Source organism: Neodiprion virginianus, chromosome 5, assembly GCF_021901495.1.
Source record: "Neodiprion virginianus isolate iyNeoVirg1 chromosome 5, iyNeoVirg1.1, whole genome shotgun sequence".
Taxonomy (NCBI): Eukaryota; Metazoa; Arthropoda; class Insecta; order Hymenoptera; family Diprionidae; genus Neodiprion; species Neodiprion virginianus.
The window spans coordinates 536,547-564,353 of record NC_060881.1 but is presented as its reverse complement, the minus strand read 5'-3'; the positions used below and the strand labels follow the sequence as shown (position 1 = coordinate 564,353).

The 27,807-nt window shown below is 47.7% G+C and overlaps 1 protein-coding gene across 15 annotated transcripts in view; it reads right to left on the bottom strand.

Annotated features, from left to right (window-relative positions):
* LOC124305411 (RNA-binding protein Musashi homolog Rbp6) overlaps positions 1 to 27,807 on the bottom strand; it is a 402,463-nt gene that overhangs the window by 158,070 nt on the left and 216,586 nt on the right. For all 15 annotated transcript variants that reach the window (XR_006908374.1, XR_006908375.1, XM_046764807.1 and 12 more), the window contains one exon: positions 13,748 to 13,789. Coding sequence is in view for 13 of the 15 variants with exons in the window: in XM_046764807.1 (XP_046620763.1) it covers positions 13,748 to 13,789 (42 nt within the window). In the remaining 2 variants the exon portion in view is untranslated. The remainder of the gene's footprint in view (positions 1 to 13,747; positions 13,790 to 27,807) is intronic.

The following is a 27,807-nucleotide window of genomic DNA, read 5'->3' as shown; positions in this document are numbered from 1 at the left end:
GATACATTTGTGGCGGATGAGTTTTGGGAAACGGAACCGAACCCGAGTGGCGTCAGTGACGGATCCTAATCCTCGAGAAGCTTTTGTTGTCACTTCTTCCCCGCGGCATGAGACCCCGGCTGCCATGCTCAACCCCTAATTCCGCAAGATTACGTAACCGTCAGCCTAGGCCAACACACGCGCCTTAGAATTCCGCCCGAGTAACAATTTGCGGTTTTAAGATGAGAAGTACCGTTCCAGGTTTCGTCCCCGTCCAACTTGGTGCCCTGAATTCCGGCGACCAGCGGGACGTAGTATTGCCGCGCAATTTCTACTCCGGGGGAAGTTTTCGCCGAGAGAGCAGGGAGGCGAGTTGGACCCCGGGGGTTGGAAAGCCGCAAGGCGAGCCAAGCCATCGCAGATTGTAGAATAATCGGCCAACGTCGAAAGTTCGACGGTAACTTCTGAGGGTACGAAGTCACAGGTTGGTCAGCTTTTGTCTCAAGGTTTTGCTCCTCACGCACGTCGCTGAGAAACTATTGAACGTACGTGCAGAATGCGTTGAATTGGACTAACGGACACCGAAGGATGGACCAATTACGAAAATGAGATGACTCGAGTGCCCGACCCAACGAACGATCCCGCCGATATTGAGTGTCGGCATACGCTGAGGCAGAAAATGTAACTGCAAGCTCACCGTCGAGCATAACTGTAATTTTGGGCATGACCCTGAGGACCGTGTAGATTCTGACGGTAGCAACATAATTCAGGGGCAACCGGGAGAGTTTTAATAATAGCGCTGAATCTTGAGAGGAACTTTTAACGCCGTAGGTAAAAGTACAAGAGCGATCATTGAGACGGGACCGAGGTTAGAGAGGTCGGGAATTCCTGGAGGAAAGAGAAAGAGAAGGGAGGGAGAAAAAAGAGAAGGGGGTACCCGCGTCAGTTGGAGGTAACTTTTCCAGCCCATCGTCACCCGCACCGACCGTTCTTACCGCGAACAATGGCGGGATGTCAAAAACGCAGCAATTAATTCCACCCCCGTCGCGATGCGAGGGCCAGAACGTCGCCCATCAAGCACCCGGGGAAACAAAAGCCCTGTAAGAATTCCAGTCGAGCTTTCGGCGTCGGTACAGGAGCGGGGAGCTTGAAACCAGCGCGAGACAAGGGACGGATCACCCAACTTTGCCTCGCTTATTGTAATTCAATTTCACGGAGGCGAGGCAGGGGGATGGGGAGGGGGTCCAGGGGGGGGGGGCTACGTCGACGACTCTGTCTGCGACTCGCGGGTTCCCGAGGTGAAACGTCGTCCCGACTAAGGGATGGACTTGACAACTGTTTAACATCTTTGCTTACAACTTGTACAGATCCTCCTCCTTCTCGTTCTTATTCCCCGGGGACTTTAAGCTCCCCTTCTAGCCGTGATTCGAGCCGAGTGATTCTAGCCACCCGGATCGGTCCTAATTCCACTGATTATAAACGTCTGACCTCACCGAGATCCAGGCGGACGTCAGAGCCGAGGTGTGGCTCCGTGATCACCGAAGGAATATTCTCCGAGGACCGCAGCAGGCGGCTACAACGTTAACAGTTGACTCAGCTACCCGTCAAAATCTGGCGTCACCCTCTTCCCACTACTGTCTAAACACGCCAACTTAGATTGCCGTAACACCCTTGGCCTTTGCAGATCCCAGAAGCATCAAACTTCACCCTGAATCGAACGTCGGAATTCATTCTTCCCCGCAGTAGCTACGGTACTCCGTCTCCTGTTGACCTCGGATGCAAATTGATCGCCGAGGGAACCTGGTTAGCTGCTATCTCCCGTGTGTATCTGGGTGTTTGGTAGGAGCGGGTATATCCGTCCGTAGACTGCACGGAGCTGTCGATGTTGACCGAAGTGTAATAGAGATAACTCGAGCGACGGCCATCGGCCGGCGAGCAGGGTGCATTTACACGGACGGAGATTAGCGGAGGACGAACCGAACTTGCATAATCCCGAACAACGGCTGGACCACAGTTGAGTGCTCCGAAGCCGCGGTTACGACCGGCCTTCGCGACCCTGGACGCAAGCCGGGGATAAAAGAGGGAAAAGCCGCAAAAGTCTCGACGGTCCGAAAGTCCAAAGAGCCGAAGAACAGCGCTGCCGATCGAGAAAAGCATCGCACCTCACCCCTTACTCGTACTCCGTAATGCATACCCGCAACAAAATGTATACACCGGTGTGTTCACCAAGCGGACGATGTTGGCGGATTTATTAACATGGCCGGCGATTAGCCAGACCGGCAATATTTCATCGCGAATGTGTGTACGGTGTATCCAGCGGCGGCTGCAGACCGAATGGAACTGGCACGGCGGGCAACAACCTCGGAGTCTGCGGTGGACAGTTAGTGTAGCGCCCTGGAGGGCGGCGAGGCGTGCTTGACGAATCCGGCTATAAGCGGAAGCTGATTTTCCCCGTCCCAAAATATTGTTGCACGAACTACCCTCGGCGGGCAAAAACCACCGAGGGTATCCATTAGCCGTCCGCCTGCCCAAGTCACGACGCGACTCGGACGCTTCGAGTTTGCCGCTACTTGGGGCTTCTGGGAAGTTGTTGTTCTTATTTCCGTGTCTCGAATCCGGCTCTACAGCTCTTCTGTTGTTGTTATCTCCCGCGGTGAGGTCGGGGGACGCTTAAGACTTCTTACAACCTTGGCAGTCACCCCGCTTAACCCAGTGCATACCTTTTTTACAGTCTCCCTTTAGCTTCGATCGATCAAGCACGGTTGAAATTAAAGAGCAGTTTCTAGCAGCCACCGCATATATCGAATGCAATATTCAGCCACTGTTTTCGTACATCTTACTCTCGAATAGATCATCGAGTTTCTTTCACTACTCAGCGAACCATCATCGTAACTCGCTAATATTAACAAGAATATGAGTTTTCGATTGCACCTGAAAGTGTGTTCCAAGCTCTTTCGAGAACTTACGTACTTCGGAATCTGGTTTCCGCAGTGGCGGTCCCGGTGTATCCCTCATAATAATTATTCAGCCCCGAAACCACGGGCTGACAGATTCGTTCTTGCTGGCCGGTAGCGGTTTATGTTTTTGCCTGGTTCAACGGAGTGTATACCTACGTGGGTGCTGGGCGTGTGTATAAACGTGTCCTTCGCGTTCGCCAGGGTCGCAGCAGCAGCTCGAGGATAGCTGTTCCACATTGTGCGTGATTGTGCGTTGTTCGCGAGTGGATCCAGCGCCGGTTACGCGACACAAGGGGCCACAGGCGGGGTGGCTGAGGGACGAGAAAATGGATCTGGCGGCGATGCCGGGAGGGCGATGGGGGGTTGAAACAAGAGAAGGGCGGGTCGTGACGTCAGCATACACCGATAGCGATATCGCATCACGTCCTAAACCGCGCTCCGAGACCCGGGGGTTTTAGCTTGAGGATAAATTGGAAGGCCGCAAGTGATTTTACCCACTGGTTCCAAGAATTTTCTACCATTTCCCGGGTCGATCGTCGATTTCGAAGGAAAATCCTTACTCGGTTGTATTATACCTGCAGCCCAATCCAGCCCCCACCCCCCCCATCCACTCTGATCAGAGACTCCTTTTTTCACCCTCCTTTATATCATCCGAAAGAGGTCCGATCCCTCGTGGCCGATTTTTCACACAGAAATCACTCGGTATATAATATTGTACGAGTCACCGACGTATAACGTATAGGCCCAAGGTCGATTTTCGTCAGATAACAAGGGTGATTCCGGGCTCCTTCGGCATCGTTCAGCCCCGGTAAACTGGCCCCTGAATCGTATTACGGTGTTCGCGAAGCCCATCGCGCACGGCGACTCTTCGTGCCTCCTGTCAGCTACAGCCGCATTTACGATGGACCGTGTGTGCAGGAGGGTTCGCGTACATACAATGCAAATTATTATACTCTACATGCTTAAGCACAAGTATCGAGGGACCCGCGGCTCTGAACGGTCGTAAAACAGCCCCATGCTGTATACGAGGGGTGAGAATTCCCCGGAATTGCGGAGCAGTAACGCAACGTCCGGGCACTCAGAAATTACGGTTCCGACTCGCCGCACATATTGCCGGAACTTCGCTGAAAAACTTGATACGTACCTTCGTCTCTAATTGCTTTTCGCCGTCAAGTCCAAGCCCGCGCGGCCCTTTAACCGCGGCAACAGGTATACAAAAGGCACGACCTCCGACTTTGACGGGAGCCACGCGAGCTCCCCGAATTCAAGTCGCGGATGGGTATTTCGCTCTCCTGATCGTCGAGTCATCCCGGAAAAGCGGGGAAACGCAGCTGCCACTCGCCCAGTTCCTTGGGCCCTTTGAAAGTTCAGTACCACTATTCGATCCCGTGTCTGTGGGTGTAATTTTTTTTTCATTTTCTTTCATTTTTATTTTCGTTCATTTTTTTTAGTTTCGCCTTCGTAATACACGGAACGCGGGAGACTACTCGCGGATATATCCCGCGGGAAATACATCCGGCGGTCCAATTAATGCCCAAGCCCGCGTGCACGAATCGGATTCTTGTTTTGTCGAACTCTGGTTCTCTTTCTCTCTCTCTGTCTCTCTCTCTCTCTCGGGTCTTGCAGAATCGCTATCGCGTTATACCGCCACGCCAAGTTGTACGGGGGGTTAAACCTGCGGGGTAAAATGGCGAATGAATACATAATGCCGAGCGGAGAAAATAGCGAGAAAGCGAAGAACCTATTCCGCGGAACGCATCGTGCAGAGAGCGGGCCCCGTATCACCTGGGGAGATATTCGGACAAAATTGCAGAGGCAGTCGAGGCGCGAAAAAAGTCTCGCAGTTTCCACACCCTAGAATTCGTTATACATCCGAATGTATGTTGAAGACGCATGCACGCGGGCAGATTCCAAAACGTAGGGTGCAATTGCACAGTGAAAGGTAAAAGTTTTTCACTAGTTTTCATTGTCAGTGCAGTTTCGGAAAATCCACTAGCAGACGATAGTGGGTATAGGTATGCACCAGCGGAGCAGTTTTCCGTGGTACCAATTACGTAACGGGCGTTTCGTAGCCCGGTTAAAACATCTGTTCAGCCGTGACATAATGGCCGTAATAATTCCTCTACGGGAATAAATTCTCGAATAATAATTCTCCGCGCCGCCGCGTATGTAGCTAACACACCTAACTAGGTATAATTTATCACCTTAACATTCGCACAGCGCGGCGTTGCGCGGCGCGGCGTGGCGCCGTTACGTTACGTTGCGTTACGTTATGTTTCGTTACGTTACGTTTCGTTTCGTTTCGTTTCGTTTCGCCGCGCCTCCGCAGTCCGGCGGCCTCTCTCACCCCGCTCCGAATTAAGCTGCTTTATAAAAATGTAAAACGATTCACAAGCGAAGGAGGAACCGCTTTCGCCGAGGCGCCCGGTTCAACTCAAGAGCTCTGGGAAACTTGAGTCTGAGGTAGGAGGGGGTGGGAATACCAAATGTGATTGGGAGTTTTCATTGTTTCCTAGAGGGTGGGATACCGGGTATAAGGACAAGCAGGAGAGCGGACTTCGGAGCCACGGCCACGTCCAGGATCTCGAGGCGCTACCGAACGTGGCGCTACGGCGCAGGAAAGAAAAGCTTTACTTATGCAGGGGAATACACGCTCTGCTCAGGCATTTTTCACCCCCCGTATCCCACGTCTCTCACGCATACACATTCCATACCAGACACTCGGAATATGTGCTCGAGTTCTTATATATGTATATATATACATATATATATCTCGCTCATTTCTATCCCACTTCAGTGAATTCAAAAGCTCTAGAAATAGGGGTCGAACAATCTTCCGAATCAGAGATATAGTTTCGCAGTGGGTAAAAAATTTTCCCCAGATTCACCCGAACTCGTAGGATGAATTATTTGGGACATTAAGAGGTCGCTTAGAATCCAAATTTTCGATTTCTAGACTGCAGCCGACGTCAGGCGTAACGTCAATTGTAAGCCACGCGTCGGATCGATGCGGGGCATGTAATCCGATTAAGTATTCACTTAGATAACAAGCCCGATACGTCATAACGGTCAAAACAGCACGTGTAATACAATTAATATTAATCAGTGCTGCAGGAGTGCACAGGCGAGGTAAACGGGGCAGAATGCGTGTGTACCTGGCGATTCTAATTAGTGATTAGACCGGCGAACGCGAGGGGCTTGAGGGGTGGTCTATGAGGGTGTGCGGGGAAGAAGGGTGGAGCCGGTTGATGCGCGATAGCGAGAGCTCAGATCATATCTCACCCTTGGCTCAGAGGCGGGCGAGAAGGGCCCTTGAGCCCGATGGATCAAGCCGTGATTTCGAGGTCTGGCATGAGAAAGCGGCGGTGCCGTGACCGCCGGCTAACTTCCCACACATCCTCCCCCCGCCGGTCTTCGATGATCGGTAGCAGCGTCACGCGGTGCGTGTTTCCGTTTCAATTACGCTCCCGGATCTGTGTCATTTTTGGTGAGAAAACAGAGAGAGCGAGAGAAAAAACCATTCCTACAAAGCCTCGATATTCTCGATCCCAAATTGACAGTAAAAAATGTCCAATTAACCCCCGGGAACCCCCTCTATTAACGAGAGGAGCCGTCGCGCGAAGTAAGAAGCAATCGAGAAGGTTTAATCCCACTCGATTGCCTCCGGTCTCGCCCAAGGTCATTCCAGCCCCCCCCCCACCCCCTCTCCATCCCCCTGTTTCACTCCATCTTTTGTCCCCCTCGGCCTGGAGTAGCACGGGGACCTCGATTCGTCCCGGGTGAAGTCGGCGATTACAAAAGACGTACTCGATCTCGACCCGCAAATATTCTACAGCCAATTTAACATCACGTCACTTAATTACAGTCGCAGCAGTAGCTCGACTGTGATGCTGGTGCAGTGAATTTATAAGGTTCTTCATAATTTCACCTCGTGGTTACGGGTACTTCGAGCCTGACCGTAATCATACGACGAGTAATACGGTTCAGAAAAGCGGGCTGAAGAAAATCGCGGAGCGTTACTCTTCAGGCTTACACGTATTTTCCGCGAGCTTCCCCTTCCTCCCTTAACTCCTGTTTCTCTCTACGTGCTTGCACAGAGAAAGGCACTGAAATATTAAGCGCGCAATTACCAGAACCATTCAACGTCGTGCGTGCGTCCCTGGCTCCGAGCCTTATGCTCGGGGGGCGGAGAGCCCTCGTCTTGCCCTCCGGCCCCCTCGCCCCCGACGCGAAGCCGACGGTCTTTCGGGCCGACGCGACGCGTGCATCGCGCGACGCGAAAAGGATCCGTACACCGCGGAGGGAGACAAAAAATGTGAAAAGTGGAGGAAAAAATACGGGGTGCAGAGAAAAAATTGAAACCGTGTATGCGCGAGGGATGAACTGCAAGAGAAGAAGTGGGAGAGGGTGGGGGGAGGGGGGGGGGGGGATGGAGGTAGGGAACCAGTCAGCGGCTCTTATACCTATGTAACGCGAAAGATGAAAAGCCTTTCAGCGCGAGGCTTTTTACCGATTGTTTCCGGTGCCATCTGTCTACCCTTGATGCAGAGTGAAGCCAGCACCACTGCCAATCCATGCCGTAGGTGCAGAGTAGTCCGTGACGCACCTTGTGCCAGACTCTGAGCACCGTCTAGGTTCGCTCTTCACCAACACCTGCGCACGAATAGTTCGTTCGTTCGCCGTCAGAAACGGGGACCTACGATGACGCGGGAGGAGAGGAGGAGAGAGGAAATGAAACGACTGCACGATTAAAGCACCCGTTGCACATGATCGCTCATACGCGACGTATACCTACGAGTATAAGCGTCGTTGTTCGCGCGACTGCATGCCTTCTGTTCTCAGTCCGGCACAAAGTGCTTTTTAAAAAACGGACTGATGCCTGTTTGAGCCACTCCGAGATAATGAAGGAAAAGTCTTTACAGTCAGCACCCTGGACTCAAGTTTCTCGCATCGTTTAGCGGAAAAGGCCATGGATCGATACGAATACCTCAGGGTAGATGATATACCGGCTTCTTTCACATTTTAATCAGTACCAGATGATTACATTCACTATGGGTCACATTCGTTAGGCATTATCGGAAATTGTGGCCGGAAGTAGTACAAAGATGCCTTGATCTACGAAAACGCTACTTATTAAACATTGAAGCGAATCGTCGTCAAGCATCAAAACTTTTTTTTAGAAACTTGCTTAATACGTCCAATGATTTTAGTAATGAGCCTGGAAATTGAAGATACTCGAAGGTACGTAAGTACAAATGGTGTACAGTTGCAACGTTGAATCGTGCGTCAACTCTAATTCCAATTCTCCTGGGTTTCACGACACAGCTGATCCTGTACGATTCACCGTGATTCGAAAACTTAGTTCGTCGAATATTCCGGGAACGATTTACGACCACAGAAACGGACAGTTATTTCGCGACTCGGACCTGCGTGACCCAAAGGGCGGTCATGCCATCCCTGGATCCCTGATTCGCCCCCGCGGGTTTACGGCTGGGATATTCGGACAATAGTTAATCGAGCGGAACAGCGATAACGTTTAGTACGGCGTAAATAAAAGGGCACCCATAGAAAAACCCGGTCGCAAGATCGGCGGTACGGTGGGAAAAAGCCCGCCAAAAATCTCGACCGCCAGGAATTCTTCGACTGCACGCGCATCGGTTTTGTATCCATACCTGCAGACGGGGTTGAAATCGGCGATACGAACAAAGAATGAAGAAGAAAAGGTACGGAAGGTGCAATGGGAACTTTCCGCTCGGACGACTTTTGCGAAATCGTCGTGAACGATCGCCGGCCGCGTTTTATGTATATCGTAATCCTGCCCGATCGTTCCCCCGATCGTTTCGCGCGTTTTCCTTCTTATCCAAGAGCGCGGCGCGGGTCATTAATAATTGAAACAGTCAGCGAAAAATATGACTTTACGATCCGGATCCGCCGCGGCTACTAGGGCGGTAAAAAAAAAAAAAAAAAAATCCGGACACACGGAGAAGCAGAGAGGAAAGAAAGTCAGATCGAGCCACGAATTTCGGCCCGCAAGGCGGAGCGGAGTCGTAAACCGAGAGTTCGGAAGCGTGGACCTCGAAAAGTCCCGCAGCAGCCCGTTGATTCCTGACCGTGCTTCCGTTTCTCGTAGTAGAAGAGGAAGGAGATTCTCGAGTCCTTGAAACGGCGGGCCGGTTGGAAACGCCTCGCGTAGCCGTCACAAAACCCACTTGTTACTGCAACTAGGAGAGCTGAGAAGCTCGCTGCGTCCAACACCTGCCACCTTCTATTCAGCCGGAATAATTATACACGTATACGTATAGAAACGCTCCGCTAAACTGGCTGCACTGGTGTATTACGCGGAAGGAGCGAGTATCGCGTGCGCCGCGCGTAGGTGTGGAACATTATTCAGACCGCCGGGGGTTGGGCTGGAAACGGGGGTTGCATCACGTCTCGGGTAACGAGCTGCCGGCTCCCCAGGGTGTTCAGCTCCTCTCCGTTCTCATCCTGGGTCTCCGCCGGCTTCCCTCATCCTCATCCTCATCCTCATCCTCATCCTCACCCTCGTCCCCGCCCCTCTGAGACCCGTTTTATTTTCTCGACGAGTGAAAAAGATATCCACCTTACACGGCTCTCGGTATCTTGAATGGCTCGGCGATATCATCGGAGGTCCGGGAGTGGGGGGAGCTAAGGGTAGGAAATTCCGAGGCTCGTTCTCTTCCAACGGTGGTACGATTTGTTTTCATTCAACTTTGGAGACAACCGCGCTCTGGGAGTCACCGCAAAACTTTTAGCGAAAGAATAGCGAGAGATGCGTTATCTTTGATCCGCCCCAGTAAATCGTTCGAACGTTCACCGAAGCCAACAAAATATACGATGGTTCATTTATTCGATCCACACTGTCTTCCCGGCAACGTCTCCCGGTTGCTCTGGCTGGGAAATTACGAGCTTTTGAAATTTTCGTACCATAAACAAAATCGCACAAAGATTGAATTCGACCCACTCAAACGGTTCCCAATTCGTCTTGACGGTTCCGTTCTTCAATCCGAACACGAGAAATCCCCACTCTTCGTTTCTCCGTTAAAGCACGATAAGCTAGATAAGCTTTCACGATAGGACGACTGACCTGCAGGCGCGGGCGCAGGATGAAAGCTCCCGAGCTTTCAGGGAGGCGACGTTTGACGCGCACTGCGGTGCTCAAAGAGCGGAGTGCAAGATTCATCCCTCATCGGCGCCGGGAGAGTCCGGCTAAATTCTATGCATTTTATACGCGGGCCGCGTCATTCATACTGCAGCTTCAGTGTTTTCTGAAACGGGATTCGCCTCGCCACCCCCACCTCCGAGCTTCGGAGCCGCTCGGAGCATAGACACCCTTGTGGACACAGCGGACCGAATGGGGGCTCCCGTCGTGTCGGCGACGATGTGACCGGGACGGGCTGTTTGCTCGGCGTAAGTGGCGGCCAGTGTCCTTCGTCGACCACCCCCGCCCCCGCATCACCTCCGACACGCGGCCGCGAGACTAGGGAGAAGAACTTTTCCGATCCCGAGTTTTAACCCCCGCTGCAGACACCGGAATCACGCTCACTGCGGGTCTCGTTTTATTCCCTTTTTTGGCAAAACTCGATTCGATCAGCCAGCTGAGGTAGCGCCCATCTTCCGGATTTCATTCGATCTTTGATTCCGAATTTTTACAATTTTTGTCAGAATTTTCACCATACGGATTATGCTGCGGTATATGTTTCATTTCAATTACTTCAAGCTGTGCTCCAAAAACATTTCTTCATACGGTGTAAATTAGGCGCCGACTTGAAAAGGTCGGTTTGAAGTTCGACCCGCACGCCCTCTAAATCGGCTCCGCATAATTAAAAATAATTCTATAATTTTTTTGGTTTTTTATCTCAACTCTCATCCGTGCCCCAAAGTTGGTTTGGTTGGTGTTATACTGTTGGTATAAAATTAGCGGTGTTAAAATTGACTGAACGTGGCCGGTGTGAACTATTATAGGACAATTTTAGTGGTTAATTCAGAACTTGAACATCAGATCGTATAAGATTGACTTAAAAAATGTTCTAATAGAAGTCCGCACTGCGATAGACTTACAGTGTATCCTATCTTGCGACTTCGAGCAGGATCGCAATTGTTTCCAGCCCATTTCATAAATAGACAGAAAGTTACAGGAGAACGAGAAACTACTTGGTTACAGAAAAATCTCGCCGAGCTTTATTCGCAACTCGGTTGATTCGTGAATGGCGAAAGGGCGAGAGGGAGCGAGAATCGCCGCTTAGCGAGAAAGAAAAAAGAAGAGAGATGAAGAAGAACCCCGCTACTTTTTTCTGTGTCACCGAGCACCGAACACAAGTGATCCAGGATATTTGAAAAGAAACTTTTTACTCCGTCTCGAGGCTCGCCCCTTATATTCTTACACGTAATACAAGTGCGACAAATTCGTTGAATATAATTCTCGCCCCGGTTCCCGGAAGCTGTTGCTGCCCTGCCAAGTTGTATCGGTGAGCTTCAAGATGTCGAAGAAGTCGACTCGCACCCTGCGACGCAACGAACCGTTACAACTGCGGAAAAATCCCGTTACAGAGAGAAGCTCGGCGGCTGATCTTCCGCTGAAAACTAGCATCAGCCGGAGGCTGAAGAGGGGCGGTGGAGATCAAAAAGAGATAATCCGGAGCGTCGGGGGGGCGGCTTAGCTCAAGGGACGAGTAGTTTAATTTAGAGGGAGATTGACTTGGCCTAATTTCTTCCTCGAGGAGACGGAGCGGGTCGACCGAGTGCCGGGGTAATACCGCTACGGGACTACGGTGAACTTTCGTGAAGAAAATGTGCTAGCCGCAAAGTTCATTGAAATGTCATCCGCGGAATCGAGGAGAAGCTCTGCAGGGGCTGAAGAGTGGAAGGCGGCGAACCGGAATCGCTTTGTTACAGTGCTTCCGGGCCGGCGGAAACGGCGCAATGCGCTTCCGACGCGGCGGAAAGTAGCGACAGCCATTAGTCGGACTTTACCGTCGTTCCCCATATCCGCGGACATCGGAGCTTGACGCTTTGTTTATCGTCCTGACGTCCCGTAGCCCGAGACACTCAGCTTTTCCTTACATCAGGAAAAAAAGACGCCGTAACGGAGTGAATTTCATAAATAGGATATTTTGGTGAACGATGACGATGAGTGGAGAAAAAGTCCGCCCCCCCCCCCCGTAAGAAGGAATAACAAAAAGAATTGACTGTCATTTTTAGGTGAATATGCATGATTAGGATGGTCTTTGTTTGCGGTGTTGAAGAATTATTTCCACCCCACTCCCTCAAATCAACTTCAAATAATTAAAAAACAATTGCACTTGTTTTTACAGATTTTTCATCTCAATTCTAAGACATATCGCTTTGTGATTGAAGTTTCTCATGGAAATAGCATGGGAAAAACGTTTTTTTCATGTTATTCGCATGAAAAAATCAGGCAATGGTTTACGAATTATTTGAAGTTGATTTGGGGAATGGGGCGAAAAAAATTCGTCAACATCCAAAATAAGGATCACCGTAATGCACGATGCATCTCGCGAAATGCATCGCACACACTTTTGGCCTGCAATGGCGTTTCCGCAACGCAGGGATGCAGCACTGAAACAAGCAGTGAATACGACCAAAACGAGCTTGCACATCGCCGTTCCGCTTTTCCGAGAGCGTTGCTTCGGTTCACGCACGGAGTTCCGGTGCAGCAGCAGCAGCAGCAGGGTGGACGGGTGCCGTGCGATGTTTTGCCATTTTATGAAAATTGCAGCCCCGCGTTTTGTTTGCTCGATATACGTATAGACCCATGGTTGCATGCCTGTGTATTAAATCTACGGGAAAACCGCGGTGTTCCGGTTCCCGGTTTACACGCTGCCGGAATTAAAGCGCTATTTAGACACTGTGCAGTCGCACAAACACGCATATCGCGTTCGGCTGTTGGGTTTGCGGAAAATACAAACAGGCGTTGATGCATTTCCTGATTAGCCATTTCGGCCGCGCGTATAATCGCGTATAATATATTTAGCAAGCGGTAAAATCGAAACAAAGATAGATGTTAATCATCGTCAGTGAGCGCGGTCTTCGACCAAGTTCTTTTCGTTTCTTCCACCCGTTTTTCAACCTCCGCTTCCAATCATCCGCTGTAGCGGATATGTACTATACTGTACATGGTATATGTGTTCATGTACTGTGCGGAGAAGAAAGGGTGAGAATTGAAGGGTTGCGGGCGGGGTTGTGAAAAAAGTTGAGGTGGCCGAGGAGCTTTAGGTATAGACAGACAACGCGGATTCGGGGAAGTTTGGAAGGGGTTCGGAGCTGACTGCAGGTATTCCGGGTACAATTAAAATTAGCGCAATTCATTCGCTCGACGGTAATTTTCGCGTGCCTGGCATTTATATTATTAAACTACGCAAATTTCGCACAACTATATACCGGAGCTATGTACATAGATATATGTATATATACATATATATTATAAATCGGCGTGTACGCGAAAGGGAAGAAAATTATTTCCCATTTTGACGGTGAATTCGGTTAATTGCGCTTATTATATATATACCTGCGCTTCGCATTGTGGAAGAACAGCGGATGGCCCGACGACGTACAAAACTCTGTTTGAATTCATCGTTAAACCTTTTTTTCAGTTCATAATTCTTTCTCGGTGTTGCTCGGCAAAAGCGGTGAAGCGAAAAAAAACCGAGTAGGTACAAATGGTACGAATAATAATAACGATAAACTCTCTTTTCTAGTTTCCTTTACCCGTCTCTCTTTTTCCATCTCTCTCTTTCGAGAATTTGTAATTATCGAATAAAAATTGAACGTACCTTCGGATGTGCTCTCCTTGGAAACGCCACCTTTGGGTCGATCTGGAACAGAGAAATAAAAGAGAAAGGATTAGACTCGTTACCCCGAGTTTATCAGGGACGTGATTCTCTGGGGTGGGGGTAAGAAAATAGAATCCCTAATTGATAGAAGGACCGAAATATCGAAGTTTCACACACTCGAAAATTTTGTTGGTAGAATTTGAAAATGTGGCAAGTTCAAGTACAGAAAATTGAAAACACAGCAAGTCGAAGTACAGAAAGACAAGGTATAGAAAGGTGACAATATCAAACAGCAACATCGAGAATCTGTATACGATTCTACATATACTAGCGAAGGGGATTCTGACCATTCTACAGTTTGGCATTCTATGTTTTGACCTTTCTAATCTTCTACTTCTCCATACTTCGACTACTTCAACATTTTTAATTTCTATCTATACTAAGTTTTCGCTGTTTTAAAAATTCGATATCGTGGGTTTTTTCAATCTCTGCAGCATGAAACTGGCCGTGTTTCAGAATCCCGCGTGAATTTACCGAGCCGAGCCGAGCGAGCTGCAGGCGGTAATGATATCAATAAACAAACGGCATTCGGGGGGATACGAAGCAAGGCTAATCAGCATAAATGGTTTGTTTCGAGCGTAGCTGCGTAGGTACAGGTGGTTAAACGCGAGTTACGCTGTTTGCGCAAAGCGTTTAGTTCTACACCCCCCCCCCCCCCCCCTGTACCAATTTGTTTACCAGCGATATTAAGCCATGGGCAAAAAAAGGTGAAATTTTTATCCGCGTAGTACACAGGTATTATAGCAGCGGTGAAAATTGGAAGATAATTTAATAGAATCGGCGCTAGTTTCGGCCAAGCCAAAACCGGAATTTGAGGGAAGATCGTATCGATCCGGTAGGAAGAAGCGGGGAAATTCATATCCTCGTAAATGTTAATGAAAGCTGCGGGGGCGGTATAACTCTCGAGCAATCTCTGTTATCAATCAAAAGCCGCGTGGCGTTTCCGGCGCAGGGCTGAACGAGGGCGGAGAGGAAGAGTGTGACGGGTGAATTTAGCATAACACGCGGGTGAGAGAAAGCTCGATTTTCATACGTCTCGCCGGGTACGCGCGGCAATTTTCCGTTCTCGCATCGCGCTTTTGCACCCTCGTCAAATCATTCCGCAACAATTTTCCGAAACCCGTGCAGTTCGAAGCTCGGACCGACGACTGACCGCCGTTTTGTTGTTGAATCGAGTCGTCCCGCATGCCGCAGCCGCAGCGTTCTCGAAATAGGAAAAATTCTCCGTTTATACCGACGAAGACGCGTCTCGCGCAAAATTCGAGAATAGTGGTGCAAGGAAAAAGGGATTATGCGCACCCTTGAAACGGCAAAGGAACGGCAATTCCGGGCCGAGATTGAAGTCGGGAAGTGTGTGCAGCCGGAACTTGAAAGCGTTCCGTTCTCTTCCGCGCACTTAACTTGAGATTGTGTGCATGCAGTCTATGAGTGTGCTTTTTTTTTTCTTCGTCTTCTTTCAGTCTCGTTTCTTTTCCTCCGTTTCACATTTTCGAACCGATTGAGCGTGGCAAACAGCGCGGCTACAGGGCGCTATGCAAATCCGGGCTGCATCGGTGATTCTGAACTGGAAAAGACAGCCGGGCGAAAGGCGAATATTCGCGACGAGTACGCAGGATGCCGGACAGTTCCTGCCCTGCGTCGTATTCTCTCTTCGCCTCTTTCGCTACGTCCAGTCTCGTTACATATGCAAAAGAGACACGCGTGCCAGACTGAAGCTCATGCAGGTATTCGCTCCTCGCAGCTGTGAACTTTGCTCGAGTTTATCTGTATACAAGATTCAGCACCAAGTGCCGAATGGTTGGTTTATGGTATATATGCTATGTGCTTTGGACTTTTCGAACGGAAAACACGAGGGCTTTGAAACTGCAGCTATACCTAACATGTGTGTGTAAGCTGCGCGGTTTAAATTCGTTCAACGACGCGAATGTCCGTGCAGAAAGTTGGAAGATCACCGATTCCGGAAATCGGTATGCAACGACTTGCGAGTATTTTCGTATTACTTGAGATCGGAGGTTTAAGTCAATCGAGTGGTTTGATCTCGATCACTGCTGATGCTATTTTCTTCGACAGCGTCGAGACGTCGATGACGACTGCAGTCGGTGAGTTTCAAGTGTCTTGTATGTTTATGAAAAATTCCATGCAAAATCGACCGATTTTATCCATTGCCAGTATCGTGAATGTTTATATAAATAATCACCTATGAAAAGTTTCATTATACAGAAAGTTAAACATGACGAGAATGAATTTGTCATGGAATGCCCCTGAATATATACTTAGCAGAAATGACAAGATTCGTAGTGAAATTCCGGTAAACATTGAGAGAACGAATCGTGTTTGAGATGGGACTTTGAGATTGATCAGCGATTCGTCCAGGTGACAACACCCCGACCGTCAAGATGCAGGCATTCGTGACTCGTGAGTTCCACGCGAGGTAAAACTTGCGTCACGTTGCCATTCGGCTTTAACGCTACAGCAATGTTGGAGAGGAATAGGGTATAGTTAGCGGCGGGGATGCAGAGGAAGCGAGCGAACCGGGTGCGGACTATGGTTGAAAGGCATTCCCAGCACCATAGAATCTCTGATATTGCTTTTTAAATTAATGCACCTCGTTTCCCGACGCTTTTAAACACGGCACCTTGTTCAGAGAACCGCAGCAGCCCGGCAACCTTAATTCCCGTCAAATCCCCGGGACGAACACGCGGCTCTTGTCTAGATTAGATGGTCGCGAAGTACACGCAGATACGTAAACCGGAGGTTTCGCTATCGCCGCGATATCTCGCTGCGCTCTCCATGCGAGTACCTGCTCTGTGTACCTAAGGTTTGGTCTGAGAGACCGGAAGCCGAGCTTTTCTCTCTCCCCAAGACGACCAAGTTCGCGCAAATTCGGGCCACCTTACTTTTTATTCACTTCGTTCGCTTCTTTTCCTCCTCTCTCCTGTAATACTCTCGGTGGGAAAACTTTTTTAATTGCTTTTCGATAGATTGTTCTTTCGCTCGGTTCAAGTTTCCTTAATTTCTTTTTTTTTCTCCCTCTACCTTTCTCGTTCCTGAAATGCGAAAGTCTTGGGGCAAGAGTGGAGATTGAATAATTGACCGTCGGAAATATGATATTTTATTATACATTATTATATATATATATATACATATTAGGGTGATTCGTTTTCAATATAAATTGATATAAATTTTCAATATTTGGAAACCTAAAAAAAGGCGCTTTTCTCAACCACCCTAACACACATATATCAGATATAATATATAATTTAGTTTGAGCTGTGAAGGAATTGTTATTGAATTTTGAAACCGCAATTCGTCCAACGTTATCCGTGTTTGAATCAACGGGCTGCAAATACGCCGGTTAATTCGTCTGGCAAATTGAACGCAAATATAAGCGATTCTGTAGGTAATATGTTCGGCGTGTGCAGTGATTTCGGAATTATTCGTGCCCTTTTTGTTGTTTTTACTTTATTTTTCACCTGAAATCCTCTGTGATTCGTTTCGATTCACGGAGTGACCCAAATAAAAATAATAAAAATATTTAAAAAAAATCGCTATCGACGCCACAGCTTGTATTTCCATATCTGGACTGTATTATTATTGGTCACGAAAGTATTTCATCTCGCGATTCCTATACACACCGACTCTACTGTGAAATACACATACATGTATAACGACACACTGGCGGATTAACGGAGGGCGGAAAGAGGTGGGAGTTCGTGTAATTAAAACTCGAATCCCCGTGTCGTCTGTTCATAAGCCACTATACCCGTAGCTTAGCATTTTAAAACAAATACAAATTAACATATATTCAATATACGAGAAACCGCGTGACCAATTTTAGCCATCTTTTTTTCCCGCAGGAAAATTTCCGCGTATCTATAACCGATTCTCCAGAGGGATTATAAGCCGCGATTTAGAAAGCCGGCACACGCGAACGGTCCAACGATTCTCCCGCCTCGCAAGCCACGGGCAGATTGCTCCAAGTATCCCGGAAGCTGAATTCCGGGAGCGTATTTCGCGTGCCAAAAATCGCTTTTCAAGACGGGATGAACCGGCCCGCGGAATTGGACGCGAAGAATCGGAGGATCGCAGACCGTTCGATGGTCGTGCGGATTTAATTGCAAATTTTACGCTGCGCAGCTTCGTTTTTTCTATACAGCAATAAAAAAGCCATTACAAATTACTAATTAATCTCAGAATCGTTTCGCTCTAGAGGTGATGGTCACTGCCCGGATCTTTATTTTGATCGTAAAGAACGATCCACACTACGCGTGTAAGCTTACGTTACGGGCTTGCTCACGCTTTCGGATATAAAAATGAGCCGGTATAATAGGAGGAAGAGCACATCTGCGCGGGAATGAGATGATAAAATAACGGGTTATCGTAATTCTCAGTTTGCGGAAGAACGTTTCGCGTATACGCAACAATTTGTGACAATATTTGGAAGCGCGATAGCGGCCGATTAAAAGCGTCGATTCGTACTGCCGGACACGAGGAGACGTGTGGGATTCGTTCTGTACACACAGAGCAAAAGCCCCGCGGCATGATGGCCAATAGAGTCGTGTACACACCCGGAGAGGTTGGTCAGTTATATGGCCGAAGAACTGAGCGATAGCTTTTAATATTCGTAAATATACCAGCTGCGCGCCACGCCGGCTATGATATGCGGCAATGCAAAGAGGGACGAGTTAACTCTGGAAATTTACTCTTGTTCGAGTCGAGCTCAGCGTTGTTGGGCAAAAAAAAAACATACCGTTTTCCATACAGCGATATGACGATGATGTTTAATCTAATTATTCATGCTTTCGTTGACAAGAAGAGAATAGAAAAAGACAGTCGAAATGCGATGATTATGTTGATAAAATTAAATAGAATTACCAGTTTAATCAACGACACGGTCTTTATTGAACGCAAGATGATATAAGGTTTGGTTGTGACGAAGAAATTTTCCTAGATTATGCATCAATCTTTCCAAGCGACGAACTGGATGAAAGTATCGCGTTAGCAACTGATTCGATTTTCTTGGATCAGTCGCAATGTTGTATACAGGCACATTTGGTGGGCATAAATCGTAAATCAAATCTGTCGGACCATTTCTAAAAAACATACCATCGTCTATGTTGCTGCTTGACAACAATAAAAATAGTAACAATCGATAAGTCCCTTCATCCAACAATAAGTAAATTTAATCGCGGTACCTAGTGATCCGAAATATATACCAACAGGAACAGCAACAATTTGGTGTGTCGAAGTGATCCCATTTCATTGTTCAACAATGTTCTTTTCCCCAGTCGCTGAACAAGGAGAGCGGGTTAAATTTAGTAGAGAGTCCGAGTGTCGGGATTGTGTGTCGGTGACAGCTAACGTCAAAAGCATTCGGCGCCAGCAGCCTGCAATATTCGAAGGCGCGCATCGCCTGGCTTTGCTAGACGTCGCGTATTATAGCTGTACAGTGTACACGTATACGTACGATACCTATATGGGAAAAATCCACTTCTCGCAGAATCGAAGCGAAGAGAAGTTCGCACACGTACGGTGCCGTGTAAGAGCCAGATTGAAAGCAGTTTTACGCGAGATATTCGAGTTTTGACTCGAGGAGATTTCGCGCGTCGATCCCTGATCTGAGTTTGATTTCTTTTAAGGAGACCTCTTTTCATCCACCCGTTCGAATCATCGTCTGACTGAATTGGCTCCGGTAACGCAAAGATTCGAGAGGGTGAAAATCAGTGATCGTCATCTTTGGAACCATGCAGAGGAGGAATATCATGGATGAAAACAGGAAGCAGCTGTCCCGCTGTTGCTGACGTTGCGAACTCTTTGGCGAGAAACCGGAAAAGATAGTCGTATCTAATCCGGCGTTATTACAGATCCAGGAACTGCATTCTCCCTACGGAATAATGCGGGATGATTATTCCTTTTTTTATCTGCACTTCTTTCAAACTCGATGCGATGAGTTTCGCCGGCAAAATTCCCGCGATTAGACTTCGGTCTGGTGAAGCCGTTTGTCGCTGACACTTTGACATGGGGTGCGAGACGAGAGTGCACGGCGAGATGAGGAGAGAGAGAGGAGAGGGCGACAAGGCGGACATCGCAGGGCCGAGACTGCTGCGTCGGGCAGTTATGAGTTCCCGTAATTGTTTTGTCGCGCTTCGGGCGTCGTTGTCCAGTTTCTGCTGCAGAGAACGGGCAGTCAGACATTGCAGCGGCTAGTTGGCTAGTTACCCTTTCCGAGTTTGTGCAAACAGCGCGTGGACTTCGCCTACCGGATGCCAATTCGCCGGGGTAAATGAGCCGCCCCTAGAGATCGAGACGGCAAAGCGCTGGTGTGTTTGCACAATTTCACCGCGGAAGCACTGCAGCTGCAACGAAGGAAAAGAATCGGTTGCATCGTCCAAGTCGCGGAGAAACGAGAAATTTAGCGATCGTTTAATTGAATCATTGCCAATGTTTAGCAGTCACACTACAGAAGAGTTCTCGGTACTGATTGCTGTACCGACAGAGTCACGGAAACTTGTCCAAGGCACGAAGCCTTTTCGAGAATGTTCGTGGATGGCGGATATCACGGCTCTGATTGACTTTATCGATCCTTCGGAATTTTGCCGAGTAAGGGTTGAAACTATGGTGAGTCGGAGAAAATTGCCAGAAGGGTGGGGCGTCAAAATTATCATACGATCGATAACATCGGTTAACTAAGTGATCCGATGATCAATAAAGTCAACAAGAATGGGGATATCCCCGACCCTCTAACGTTATCGAAAAAAGGTTCGTCTTGGCTGAGTGTCGGTAACTGTGTCGGTGCAGGAATCTTAGTCCAGAACTCTCCTTGTATACCTAGTTGTTTGCTCAAAAGAAGAAAAAAAAAATACTTCAGCCACCTATCTCATTCTCTAAATTCGAAATGGGTGAAAATTCGCTGATTCCCAGTTACAAGTGCCCGTGTTTAGGGGAAATAATATTGAACAGATTCGCGCGTGAATGAAAATCACGAGGAATTCTTCTCCGATTTGTTTTCAGGTTCCAGCGGCTGGGGCAGGCGAAATTATCGAGCCGAGGAGAGAAACACGGCGTGCAATTAGCCGACGCTGCCGCCGCCGAGTGACTTCGATAATCGGTACGAAGGCCCCGGGCGGGTGTCTGCCGCTCTCCTCCACGGCTCACCCTCGTTCTCGTCCTCAACGTCCGTCCGAATCCCATCCGACTAGCTCTGCTAAGCCGCCGCCACTACTTCGTGGGAACTCACCGTCTGCTCAGCGAGGCACCCTTTAATTATCCACTTTCCTTGTAACTCCTGTTTTTCCCAGAGATTCTCGCAAACTTTTAAAAGCACGGCGATATCAACATTCCCCGCCGCCCTCCCGAGCTACAAGCCGAAACTGCCCTTTAAACCCGGAGAAATGATCGGTGCGACGTATTCTTGTTACAGTTCACAGTCTGCTAAATTTTTTCCTCAATTTTAATCAATTATCGAACCATTTCTACGCATCTATAATCGCATTTGTACGTATATTGAAATATGTGCGAAAAGAGTCTATATAATAATAACGGTGATGGCAAATCACTCGGAAAAGTTCTCGAACGAGTTTGAGGGTTGTAATTTTTACGGCCCTTCTCCTAATTACCATGTAATACGCACACATGTATCTCGGACGAAGATACATCTGCCCGATAGGTGTTTGGTACACGAGATTGTGCGAGGTAGCAGTCATCCGTCAATTATAACCGGGGATGCGTGTATATACGGGTTCTCAATAAACGAGCCATTACGGGAATTGGTTTCATCTTATCCGAGTAAAGCAGCCTAGCAGCAACGGCGGCGGGTAGAATCGGCTCACCTCTCTCGCCGGTAGGTATATCATTTCAATTTTGTATCAGGCGTCGGCGTATGAGATACGTTAGTTTAGCGAGACCGTCGCCGCGGATCGGAGATGCGGGAGAAAAGCTGGAGAAAGTATGTGATAAACATTTTGGAAAAAGGTATAAAAAAAAGTAATCAAAAAGTATACAGAGCCGAGTAGAAAAAAAAAACGCACAAACGCGAAAACGAGGAAGGGGGAAAAAAGGATCGAGAAGCAGGCCAACAAACGCCCGAGTCGAAGAAGGAAAAATACGTTTCCGTTGCGATGCTGCATAAAAAGCGTTCCTCGGTTGCCCTGCAGTGATTGCATTTGCAATTACGACTCGGACCGCGTCGCGGATCGTGCTCTACAGCTTTTTCTCCACCGCACCGTTTTATAAATTACGCGTCAAAGTCCGACGGTTGGAAGTTTCGATCGTCAGCTCGAGCAGCATCGACGGACAAAGCTTGCAGGGCTTTTTTCCCGCCGCGGATGGGCGAAATCGTCGCGGATACGGAAAGAAGGATACGATCCTATTGCGAATATCCGTCCGGTTCCTTTGCGCTTCTGGATAAAAAGCGGACGGCACTCGCCATCCGCGTTACATTGCCGTCCCGGTTTTTCGCCCTCGCTTTCAGCTTTCCGTTTTACGCTAACCGTCTACGTTGGGTATATTCGGATCTTCTTGCCGCTTCGGCACGAAGCTGCGATCCACCAGCACCACCGCTGAGTTTTACGCGTGTTTAATCTGAAAATGGATTGCCGCCGGAGAATGTGAGTGAGAGAGAGAGAGAGAGAGGTATATACATAGTATACGCAGAGCGAGAGGAAGAGAAAAGCTCTGCGACTGCGGAAATCTCTCGGCGATCCCTTGCTTTGCAGAAACGGACGGACAACGCGGAATTGTAACATGTTACTCGGAGCGTGATGACGGAGTCTCGAATTTTGGTAATTGGCTATTAACCAGCCCCGGCTTTTTCGATTGATGATGATAGAAGACGGAGAAACTCGGCCAAGGTTGCAGGGGATGGTTGGTATTTTCCCCTACGACGCCGCGGGCGTGGAATTATACGTGTATACATATATATATATATATGTATGTGTAATACACATATTATGATGTCTTACACCGTAGAAGTGGCTAAATCCGGGGGTTGCAACGGTGTGTGCTGGGGAGTTGGAGAAAGTTTTCTTGAAAGACACGTTTCGAATTCCTCTGGTGAAAACGGGGCTGAGACGGAAAGAGCGAGGGAGAGAGATGCAGAGAGGAGAGAGCCATTAGAATGTCTTTTGTCTGAGATAGTCGGTGGGCGACATACATACATGTATACGTTGTACATACATATACGTACATAGGCATTCGCCATTCAGGGGTTCATAAAAAGAACGTATAACGTCCCTGGGGCCTGGCGATGTATCATGAGTCCCCCGCTCTCCTCTCCTCCCCGTCTTTTTACGACGTGAATCCGCGGAGCGAGTTTTGATTGCGCGAACGGTCGAATAAATGAAAAGCCAGTCGGTATCGAGCTCGGGGGTGAAATGAAAAAAAAGCGAGGTAGAGAAAGAGAGTGAAAGAGAGAGTAAAAGAGGAAGCAAAAGATGAAGTGAATGAAAAAAAAATCAAAAAAATCGAAAGGAAACAAAAACTGTATCAAACTTATATCAGGACCTTGCCGCGTTTCTCTTTTGCCGCTGAAAAAAAATCGCGAGGTGGAGAAGAAAAATGATGAAAATAATAGCGGTAGTAATGGCAATGATATAATAATAATAATAACGACTCGCGTTAGAGAAAAACAGCAAGCCGGAATAGTGTATGTACGTATACATATACATACGCATAGGTATGGTATGTTTATCTAACCGTGTAGGGAATGCCTTTTTGATTTGATAGATGAACCGGTTCCTCTCGTCTTTATCAATATTTAGTATTTGCCGGGAAATCGGGGCTGCAGTTACACGTTACCTTATAAAGCTCCGGGCTTCGACGTATAAGTTTTCGCTGACTTGTGGCTTTTTATCGAGCCCTTCGGGCACGCCGATTCTGCCCGTTCCATCGGGCGCAGCGGCCCGAGTATACTTATACGTACGTTTACCGGATATTACACTTTGTTTGAGCCGCGGTTCCGATAAGCCGGGTAAAAGGTGAGCTTGCTGTACACCTGCCTGACCCTTGAGCTTTTGTCAGCTGTTACGTTAAAGTGAGAATTTAAAACGAACACAGGCTGGGATTGATGAATTGAAAAGGGACATCGTGACTTCGTGGCTAAGGTTTTAAAGAGGGTTACAGCTTGAACGATCCAACATCATACCTATTTTGAGGAGTTTTTTTTACTTTAACGACGCAGCGAAGCTAACTGGGAGAATCGCGAAAAAGAAACAAAAACGCGAAAAGTGGAAGAAACCTGGCACCGAGGGGGTCGCGGAACGCGGGAGACGTAACTCAGGACTTACCGGAAGGCGATGAGGATTGATGGGAGACGTCGCGATGGAGAGGGAGGAGGAAGGGAAAGGGTTGTTTTCCGTTCCAGAGGCAACTCCGGCCCAGAGTTTGAGGGTGCGAGAAAAAGGCTCAAGGAGGCTGATTGGTCAATAATCGACACTTTTTTTTTACCACCAGATAATATAGTCGGTACATTGAATATTCCTTCACTACGAGAACCTCTTTAATCTCCGAAAATAGAGCAAATATTGTTATCGTAAACAAAAGTTTGATAGAGGCATCAACAAAATTTATGAAAATTTGCCAGATTCGTTCGATTTCGCTCTACGATGTCTGACTTTATTTAAAAGACAATTTCCTGTATATTTACTGATTGCGAGACCCTTTTTGTTCATCAATTTGGCATTGTTTAACATTACAAAATTGAAGTTGCACATTCATTATGATTGACAAACGGCGATGTTTGGTTGACTCCTGAGAAAAAAATAAATAAGCATCTCTTCGAGTCAGTTGCCAAAAATAGTTTTGCAAAAAAAAAAAAAAAACTAGTTCGCGTAGAGTGAAATCGTAAGAATCTACTATATTTTCGACCATTGTCGCGCATTTTGAAACAAAGCAACGACGTCGAAAAAGCCTTTGTTCAAAATATATCAACATTGTTTATTCTAGTATTTTCAAAAAGATCCTCGCAGCTTAAGAATACATAAAAATTTGAAACTATATTACGATGTACGAACAACTCGTAACAATACATAAGATAAGATAAGAAGCGTAGAATTTGGGCCAACTGTAACCTCCTTAAGCCGTGAAATACGGGAATCTTTGACACGCAATTACAAGCGAATCTCAGGTACAATTAATTTCTGCGAATCCAACGAATCCAGTCCTCGTGCAACGAGTTTCGTATTTTCGGTTTTAGCCGCAGGCTGTTTTGCCGATTCGAGGACAGCGACGAATGGCCTCCAAAGAAGCGGAGAGAATCACCGACGACACGGAGAAGAAGCCGGCTAACAAGCGAATGAAATGCCGGGAGAGACCGAAAGTCTGGAAAGTCCGAAAAGTCGGGCGTCGCGTCGCATCCCCTTACAAAAGATGAACCCGCGAGACTGCCCGGTGTTGTTTTTATCATCATAATCATTATTGTTATTCCCCTATACTTTATATACTTATGTATGTCTGTAGCATTCCTTTGCCGATATATTCCGTACCGCAGAGTCGATTTTGCCCTCCCGTAGTGGGTCGACGTATACGCGACGTTTACTTTCCGCCTTCGCTGAGCTTTTTCCGCGTCATTTTCGTCCGTCCCTTCGGGTTCCAGAGTCACGTTCGGTTTCAAAAAAGTCTGTTACAAAACTCTGACGGAATTATTTCCTTCACCGAATTTTCCCCCAACTATTGCATAAGCTTGCGTTATACGTACGACAGATATTTCTGCAAAAACTCACGGATATTCCGCTGCCAGTACTGATTTCGTTTCAGAATTGTTCACTGAACCTTGAATATCTCGGCAGTGACGAGAACTTTACACAGCGGAGTGATATTGGAATGGATTTCTCAAGGTGTTTCATTTAAAAAATAATTATCAGCCAGTACGGAAAGAATTATTATCGTTTTTCCAGTCTGTTAAATATAATATATATGCGTATATCGATTATGAATTACTTTCATCATAAATTTAGAGCGTATATAAATTTTGTGAAAATTAATAATCCCGGACAGAGGGGTTGTTTATACCTCGCACAGTTCTGCAGCCGGCCGATTCGCTTACACACTTTTCGGCAGGGTAGAAGGAGAAGGGATATTTAATACCTTTACTTAATAGTACTTTGAGCATGCTCCGAGTAACTACGGAAGCGTAACCGAGCCCCCAGTCCCGCTTTCGTTAAAACTTTTGCGCCCTTTATTAACGCCGAAAAATTTCGTCTTTTACTTGATATCATTTTTGTTTTCTTTGTTTTTTCAATTTCTTTTTCATTTTTATTATTTTTTTGTTTTTTTTTTGTTTTTACTCTTTCACTTCTGTCTTGTTTGCGAGAAAACAAAAGCGGGCAGCGGCGAAGAAGGAGGGAGAGCGGGGGGGGGGGGGAGGGGGGAGAAAAGTGGACGGACGACCCCATTTAATTTACTCGGTTAATAAGCGTGCAGCCGCGGCGAAAAAGGTTCCGGCGTTAAAAAATGGTATTCAAAACTCTGGGAAAATAAATTCCTCCGTTTATACTTATGTACACCATGCTTCGTACAACTTTTTTTTTTTTTTTTTTTTCATACATAGACACGCAACGGCAGCACGGCGTGGATTTTCATTTTCCAAGGATCAACGCTTGCTCTCTCGTCCCCCCCCTCCCTTATAATTGCGTATATCTCGTTTGGAAAGAAATAATTTCCACCGCGGGGCTAAAGGAAGTGGAAAACGGGACCTTATTTTAATCCGTCGAGTGTCGCCGCGTGCTTTTTAAAAACACCCCAATGTGAATTCATGTATAGGTATATATATATATAATATATATATATGTATATGTATATGCACGTACAGATATGGGTATAAATCCACTTTGTATATGATTGTATGTGAGGGAAAAAGCATTGGGTGCACTTGTTGTACATCTGAGGCACGCGTACACGTATAAACGTACACGAATATCGTTTGCGTCTAGATGAAAAGGTTCGTGACGCCCTTCTTGTCGCGCGTAGGTATACGTAGTTATATTACATATAGGTATAGTATATACACTAGCCATAGGTAGGTGAAATCGACCCTTCCGACCGGCGGTGCGCGATTTGTGGGGAAAAGCAGGCACTTTTCGTCTCTCGGTCTGTTGTCCTTCTTCCCGGCCGACTTCCGGGGGCCGTAAGGCGAGCCCCCTAATGGCGAATAAGGTCAACAATGTAAGCAAGGCCTACCCGGCAAAGTCGGTTGACTGCCTCGTCGCCGCCTCGACGAGAGTGTCGAGGTTTCCTTGGGGGAGGGGAGGGGGGAATATACCTTATATACATGTATAGGTATAGTATAGGTGTAGCTCGCCATGTCCGCGAGCTTGCAGCGGAATGGCGGCATGGCTAATTCTGGAAGGGAGGAAGGGAGGACGGAGGCGTCGAAGCGTGAAATCAATTTTTTTTCGCCAAATTTCCACCCCCAAATCGATTTCCAGTTTTCAATCTCCTCGGTTTCCTGCACTGCAGCCTAATATCAACCCCTCATCACCGAGGGTGGAAAGAAAAAAGAGTATGAAAAAGGGGAAGAGAAGTAGGGAGGGGTTTGGGGGGGGGGGGGGGAGGAGAAACCAACGACGGGGGAAAGGGAAGAAGTGAAAAGAATAAAATAAAAACTTTCCGCGATTGATTTTATTTGAATTCATTTGAAATCCGGCCGCATTATAATATATATTGTACATATCTGTACCACCCGCGTCGAGTTGACGCGCGCAAACCGCCCGAAAAATAAGCATTGCCGCTTACGCTACACTACGTCTCATCTGTGCTACAGAAATAATTTATTTCGAGACGAAGCGCGCGCGCGAGGGAGAGAGAGAGAGAGAGAGAGAGAAATGGAGGCTCGAGCCACTGAGCCTTGAGGAAATTGTCTGCAGCCCCTCTTACAGAACTCACCACGACCACCGTCAACCCCCTTTCCTCGCCCTTCCCCCACTACCTCCCCCCCCCCAACCTTCTTCTTGCGCCTTATTCTTACCGAGTGAGTCAACAATACCAGAAGCGCGTCCATTGTCGAA